Here is a 7,635-nt window from a genome sequence, read left to right as displayed (position 1 = left end):
CTGTGCAGTAATACATAGGAAGAAATGAGAACCCAGAACTGAAAATGGAATCCACCCTCTCCATTGAGGGCAACTCTACACTTTTAACCATGTAGTTGTCTGAAACTGCCATTTCTAAAATGATTCTAATACAAATAGCGTAGATCTGTGCATGACAACTAGTGCCAAATTATGCCAAGAGAAATTTTTACATGGTAAATCTTGATTTTACTGATCCCAGGTACGAGTTGCCTAGCAGAGAACAATCGTCCATTCAACTCAGATGCACCATCTCTGTGGAAACACCCTGTTACCACTTAAGCAACAGAGCTGTAATGAAGTCATGCGGCTCCTCTCCCTATGGATCAGGAAATGCTTGTGCATCTTAACGTACCTAAGGTGAGAGAAAAGGGGGCACTGGAGGGAGGGAGTGTAAACTATTAATGGCAAATAAAGTAATTCCACACATAAAGATATTCTTCTAGTTTATATTTTATTGCATTATGAAAATAATACATTTATTTGGCAAAGTAATCTAGGCTCCAAGTTGATGAAATAAAATTCTGAAGAAAGTGTACTAGTTATTTTTAAAATGTGAAATATTAGATGTATTCTAACCAATACATACTAGCATTCTTGCTAGGCCAATAGTCCAATAAACCTAATTATAATAATTCCATATGAAATTACAAGGTGTTTTTGCATTCATCCATTTTATGATTAGCACAAATCTCGAGAGAACTAAGCTTCATCTGATCAAAACCAATGTATTTAAGAAACTCCTGTTCAGAAGACATTGTGAAACACTATCCAAAATTTTTATTTCCTTTGGTTCTACAAATTGCATTTTTGTCCTTACCACACGTTACATTTCTCATACTCAAACATCGTAGCTTTAGATTCTGCCCCAAGTATCTTTATAAGTAAACTAGTATATTACAATTACATTATTTGAAAAATTGCTGACTTTACAAATGCAAAAATGCATAAGTACATGCCTATCTACACCAGCAAAATAAAACACTCTGAACCTCCATGCTTTAACAGGCCACGCCTTCTTACCCAGAGTTTCTGGGATGCCTTTCCAAGCCAGAGGGTTTTATAGCTCTGACAGGCAATTTCATTGCTCCATCCACACTTCTGAAAGGTGTAGTTACAATAAACCCTAAGTGGATTAAATGTATCTGATAATCAAACATATAAAATATGACATTTTCCACTACTCATTTCTGTCTGCCAACATTTTCAGAACTGAAGATATATTTTAAAAAATGTACTGGGATAATGTTTTCACTTTCTTAAAAGGGAAAAGTGCTGAAAGTGTATTCCATGTATATTCTCGCTCTCCTCATCAACATTTTAAATTCTTTTTACATGTTGGGTTCAGAGTCTAGAGTCTAAAAGGTAAACGATCTGCTCAAGGCCAAAACAGAAAATAATATTTTAATCACCAAAGTCCTAATTCTTCATTTAGATCTTTTAATATGACTTTGCTGATGTGTGTTAAGAAAATGTGCCTAAAATTAGCCTTCTAAAAATACACATCTGAATCAGTTACTATTAGAACTGACATTTCCATGAAGCAAAGTCTGTGTAAGTGCACCTATGCATATACTCGAGGAAATTTACTTCCCAATGGACATCGTATCTCCAACCAGCTGAACAAGGTTTCCCAGTTTAACTACCTAAGTATTCCATCTATCCTAAAGAAAATATTCCATGAGCATTCTACAACTATCTGTATAAACAGCAACAAGTTTGATCTATGATCAACATAAGAATATCTAATAAATATTAAAACTATTAAACTATAGATTAAAATGCAGATCTCTCATAGAGTTGAGTGATGGCATTTTGGTACATTCACCATTATTGTACTTTATTTAATAAAGAAATACATTTGCCCTCGCCAAAACAGCAACTGCAAGTTTACAAATAAAACCACAGACCTCAAAGTCATGACGCTAAATCTTCAACTTATATTTAACAAAAGTAAATCAGTTTACAAGTGGTCCATGGCACAATTAAAATAAAAAATATCAAAAGGTCACAGAATCTTAAAGAATAGGTTTATTGACAATAATTTCATAAATATTCTAAAGAAAATTTCAAAATTTCTAAACTTAAAATGTTTAAAATCTGCTCTCATTGGCAAAATATCCCTCAAGAAAATAAAGACTAGGTCACTACAAATGAATGTCACATTTAAAATCTGCTTCATTAACATTTTTGCAAAATTTTTTTAAAAATTTACAACGTGTGATTTTTTTCCTCCCCTCTTGAATAACAGTAAATAAATCAATACTCAGTTTTTATTTCAACTATGAGACATATTCACAAATATATCATCTAGCTGCTGTAAACCTGACAGTCAAGTCAGTCAGTAGTATAATATCCTACAGACATAAACGGAGCCAACTCATTTTGGTATTTTTAGTCATAGCAACTGAAGTAGGCAAAATGCAAAACTTGTGGTTGCCGCCCAAATCACCCCAGAGCATATGATACAGTGTCAGAAAATGTTTGCATCAGTTTTATAAGTTCATCTGTGTACTTCAGGTATCTGAAATTAAAAAAAGGGATTCTTATATATTTTGATAAAAATGTACTCAAATATTTCATAACATTAATATTTATTGCTTTATATGAATACTGTATTGAAAGCCCAAGCATTCAGTTTACACACAGAAATTATACAATTATATACCGCTTCACAAAGGCAGTGAACACATTACATTCTACAAAATCTACTTTACAGAAATTTAAAAATTCTAAATATCAAAAGGTACAGCTGAAGAAACAGGTATAAATTTGGCAGCCAGTAATTTAGACAGGGAAATTGCAGCTTGCATGACTTTAAGTTACGTGAATTTGAAAATATTGAGTTTAGAGTAACCATTGTGCTTTGTGTTGATCTGAAAAATATAACACTGGCTGTCGAAGAAGCATGTTCAAAAATATTTAATTCACTTCAAAATGTCATACAAATTACGGTGGTTTTTATGTACCCCTAAAGCTTCAGTCATTTAGCTCTGGTACATTACTAAAGTAATATATTAATTCTTCCAGTACAGTGGTGTTTCATACCATTGACATCTGTATACTCTAGAATAATTTAGAAAGAAATGTGTAGTATTCACACTGTTCAGAAAAGCAAGCAAAAGGTAAAGAAACCTGCCTGGTTCTTCTGAGATGGTTTCATGTCAGCTTTATAAGCATTCATTCTACAAAACAGTAAGCTAATGTTTGCACACAATTTCCAAGATAAAGCACATTTTCTCATAAATAATGAAGTCTTTTTCTCAGGCACCTCAGAAGTATACAAAAGAATTTTAGTTTGAACAGATCTCTTGGAATGTGTTTAACCTGGCATTTCAACAGACTTAAGATTTCCAGGGTTCCACAAGGGCCAGATTTTATTTGAATTACTCAGAAGAGAAAGAAACTGTCTTCTGAAAGAGGTGAACTCAATCATTACCAATAGAAAAAGTATCCACTGTATTCATCTCTTATAGAAAAAGAAAAATATAACATTTCCCCCCTTAGAATAATATATATATATATATATGTATATATGACTTAAAGTTCCATAGTACATAGTCAAACAATAAAATCTGGAAACCAACATGAAACCCTATAATTCATGTTAAAATGTTGAAACTATGACCAAAATATGAAAACTGCTAGAGCTGTCAGAAAGAGACAAGACAAAAAGCTTTCTTGCATATGTATAAACTAAATGTGATAATCTCCAAAAGTTTTCAAAATTATAATTATTATCTTCCAGTTTAAAATTTTTAACTCTAAATTAAAAAAAAAAAACAATCTATACACAAACCACTGATCTGACCAGAGCAAAAGAAGTCAGCGGTAAGCAGGACCCCGAGGAGCTGGTACTCACAGTTCTTACATGTGCGACTCTTTCAGGATTGATCCCATACAGTACTTTATTTTACAACCTGCTTCTCTTGTAAAACTAAAGGTCCACTTTATTACATAAAAGTTTTATACAGTGTGAAACCAGAACTGTATGGAAAATACTGCATCTAAATATTTCTAAATAGTTAGTCTTGTTCCATTGGTTCATCTGTGACTTCTGTGGCTTCCATGGAAGATTCTGAGAGAATCTCTCCAGTTTTACTGGAATTGGATCCTATTAATTCTTCCGTTTCATGGCAACTGGAACTACTTACAGGGCCGGTATTTTCACTACCTTCAGAATGTAAACCTCTCTCAACTTGAGTCAGATCAGATTCCTCCATTTGATTATTTTCCTCGGAAGTCTCTTCATTCACAGTTAAGGCATCATCAGATTCTTTTTCTTGATTTTTCCTTTCTGGGATCATTTCTCTTGATGTCATAAAAGACTCTAAAAATAAGCAAATGTTGTTGTAGTTAAATTTCATTTTCAAAATACCTCCACAGTTAAGTTTCATGAATTCTGATACTCTACAGTTCAAATCATATCCCTGAAACTCAGCAGCAACTACAGAACACATAAAGGTGGGAGAAAAGCCCAACATCAGCATTATAAGGAGTTCCATTATGTGACATTCTTTCACGCAAAAATGAAGTACAAGAATTTGAGGATCTCCTTACTCCACCCTTTTACAGATGGTCTCTAAATACCTTCTTCCTCTTCATCCTCTTCTTCATCCTCTTCTGTACAGTGCTGCCTGGTACAACTAATTTCTTTGTCGTTATTCTGAGATGAAGATGGAGCTTCTGTTTCTTCTACCATAACTGAAGAAATTTCACTGGAAGATGTCTGACTGGCCATCTCTCTGACGTCGCTTTCTTTGTCAAACCTGAGTCTTTTTACCTCACGCCCCTCAGCTTCCACAGCATCTTCATCTGGATGTTTATTTTTTATAGGGCTCACTGAGGAACCTTCTGATTCAGATGTGGAAGAGTCACTGTAAATATTGTTTTAAAGTGTCATTAGTAAGACTGTTTCTTCATCGTTTACATTCTCATTTTTAAGGTCTAATAATGTTTAACTGTATTTCAGTGTCAAAGTTAAATTATAACATCCGGGCAAAGAAAAACACAAGAGAATAATTTCGAGGACACCTAAACTGTTTAATAAATATTTCCCACTAGCAACTTGTCAATAAGTTACATGACCTTTCTGTTGAATTCTCCAGTAAGTTAAATGTCCTCCTATAATAAAACTACGAGTCTTCCACAGGGACATACTCTTTTCTTTTCCTTAAGTAAGTTATTGTGAAATATTTTTAAACTCACAGAAAAAGAACTATCATATCCCCCTAAAGCAGATCCCCTTAATTAGCAACTCACTGCATTTGCTCCATCACCCTGTCTCCATCCCTGTTTATTCTTATTGTCATTAGTAATTTTCTGAACCATCTGAGAGTAAGCTGTAGATAAGATGCTCATTATTCCTGAGTAAGTCAGAACAAAGACACCTTTCTGCGTCATCACCAATTTAAGAAATCAGTTCTGATAAGACCCTTCTGTCCAGGCAGGCCAATACTCTTTAATTCCTCTCACTCATTCAGTCTTCCTTCCCTTAATGTGATGTAGAAAATTTGAGATGGGATATAAATAAAAAGGTTTCCTTTTATGATCTACAATGAGAAATAATTCACAAAATTTCAACTCATTTATAAATATCTTCTCTTTTCAAGTAACTTTCAAAAAGAAGTAAAAAATGTACCATGACCACTTTCTTAACACCCTATTATAAATAAAATCTCCCCAAATTAGCAGTTTAAGTCTTTTCTCTGCCCATCGTCAGCATGTGATAATGCTGCAAAAAGCTGCAGCCCCTTTTGACTGCATTAAAACCTTTTCTACCCCTCAAAACAACAGTAAATTCTAAATAATAAATAATGAGGGCTGAAAAACCATCAATAAATGTTAACTCTTTTGGAAAACATTTTTTCTTTTAAATATAAATCACATACAAACCTGTGATTTTTATCCTCATTTTGCTTTAAGTTTGACTCTTTGCTGTCTGTGCTCTCAGGTAAGCCATTTGTTGTCATGGGGACTGACAAAGAAACCTTTGGTCGATTAAGTGGCCTGGGTGTTCCAGGTCCATTTATATTAGACCTACAGTAAAATAAATGAACATCATTTTCCCATTTTTGTTAAAAAGTCATCCCTCCCAAGGTTTGTTTATATGAACATATCACGGAAACATTTTCTTTAATTTTGACTTTCAGAACCATGGATTACCAAATTAACTAATTCTGTTTGGTATATCCTAACCTGCCGTAAAATTCCCAATTCTTAATAAGTATATTGAATTTCCTAACCAAAATTAAGAAACTGTAACTCTTTGAATAATAAAAATCAATAATCTGACCTTTCAGTGTAACTTGGTGAATTTCCAGGAAACATAACACCATTCATTCGATTTAAACTATTGGAACTGTTCTTCCTACAAGAAAAGAAAAAAACGCTTTTATGGATAGTTTAATTCTTTAATTTTGATGAGAATCACGGGTCTAAAGATCTTTTGTAAGATCTCACTGTCACAGAACCAAATGAAAGACTTCTAAGAGAAACAGCTATGGGATTATCTTAGTATGTTATTTAACAACATACAGGCACATTCTTCAAGAGTTCTAACAAATTCACTGTTATTGGTCTGTATGAAATCAGATATTTTAACCATTAAACCAGTGTTTCTCAACAGGGGGCAACATCTTCCAACAATCCCCCTTCCCTCACTCTGCATCCCCAGGGGACATTTAGCAACGTCTAAAGAAATTTTTCACGGGAAGTGGTGGACACTACTGGCATTCAGTGGAAGCCATGGGCAGTGCTGAATCTCCTGCAATCCCAGGACATCCACTCATAATAAAATACCAGTGGTGCCAAGGAGTGTGCCCTAAATTGCAACCTTAATTTACTATATAAATCTTAGCAACTGGAAATAATTTTCCATCATGAAGAGCGATGTCATCAAGTAGCTATTACAAACCTAAGAATTATTTCCTAGAAATGGCCTGTCTCGGATGGGATCCCAGGGTCCAGACAGTACATAAATCCAACAGTGTTAAGACTGCAGTAAATCATGAATCTCTTTAATACAACTCTGTTCACTGGAAAAACATATAGGTAATGTTACTGGTAATATTCTACTTTGAGTACTGGATGGTAGTTTCATAAGCATTTACAAATATTATCATGCTTAATTACATATAAAATAAATGCAACCTATTTTTAAGACTAATACATTAGAAATGATTTAATAATTAGAATATACTAGAAAAAGAAAAATATCTATACTTACTCTGAAGAAGGATAAACACAGCTAACCACCATCACATTCTGCAATAACAAAATTGGTGATTAATACGAGGAAAAGTACCACAAAATAAAGTTTAATTATTTGTTTTTAATTTCTCAGAATCTCCCCTGGTATTAAGTTCCATTTTATTACATTTTTACTAATAAAAGAAATGGCTAAAAATAAAAATCTCTAGGGGCTTCCGTGGTGGTGCAGTGGTTGAGAGTCCGCCTGCCGATGCAGGGGACCCGGGTTCGTGCCCCGGTCCGGGAAAATCCCACATGCCGCGGAACGGCTGGGCCCGTGAGCCATGGCCGCTGAGCCTGCGCGTCCGGAGCCTGTGCCCCGCAACGGGAGAGACCACAACAGTGAGAGGCCTGCGTACCGCAAAA

The 7,635-nt window shown here is 34.3% G+C and overlaps 1 protein-coding gene across 4 annotated transcripts in view; it reads right to left on the bottom strand.

Annotated features, from left to right (window-relative positions):
• Positions 1-453: 453 nt before the first annotated feature.
• The window catches only part of PPP4R2 (protein phosphatase 4 regulatory subunit 2), a 54,191-nt gene continuing 47,009 nt past the window's right edge, over positions 454-7,635 (bottom strand). For 3 of the 4 annotated variants that reach the window (XM_027121404.1, XM_027121406.1, XM_027121407.1), the window contains 5 exons: positions 7,247-7,284; positions 6,314-6,388; positions 5,914-6,057; positions 4,609-4,895; positions 2,594-4,348 (listed from right to left, as the gene is read on the bottom strand). In XM_027121404.1, coding sequence (XP_026977205.1) covers positions 4,044-4,348; positions 4,609-4,895; positions 5,914-6,057; positions 6,314-6,388; positions 7,247-7,284 — 849 coding nt within the window. In that variant the 3' untranslated portion in view covers positions 2,594-4,043. Of the gene's footprint in view, positions 2,543-2,593; positions 4,349-4,608; positions 4,896-5,913; positions 6,058-6,313; positions 6,389-7,246; positions 7,285-7,635 lie in introns of those variants that run through there. The other variant, XM_027121405.1, reaches the window with a different exon arrangement.

The sequence above is a fragment of the Aethalodelphis obliquidens genome, unplaced genomic scaffold (assembly GCF_003676395.1).
Source record: "Aethalodelphis obliquidens isolate GAN/ISIS:26980383/991018 unplaced genomic scaffold, ASM367639v1 scaffold22, whole genome shotgun sequence".
NCBI lineage: Eukaryota > Metazoa > Chordata > Mammalia > Artiodactyla > Delphinidae > Aethalodelphis > Aethalodelphis obliquidens.
This window is presented reverse-complemented; position numbering and strand designations above follow the sequence as displayed.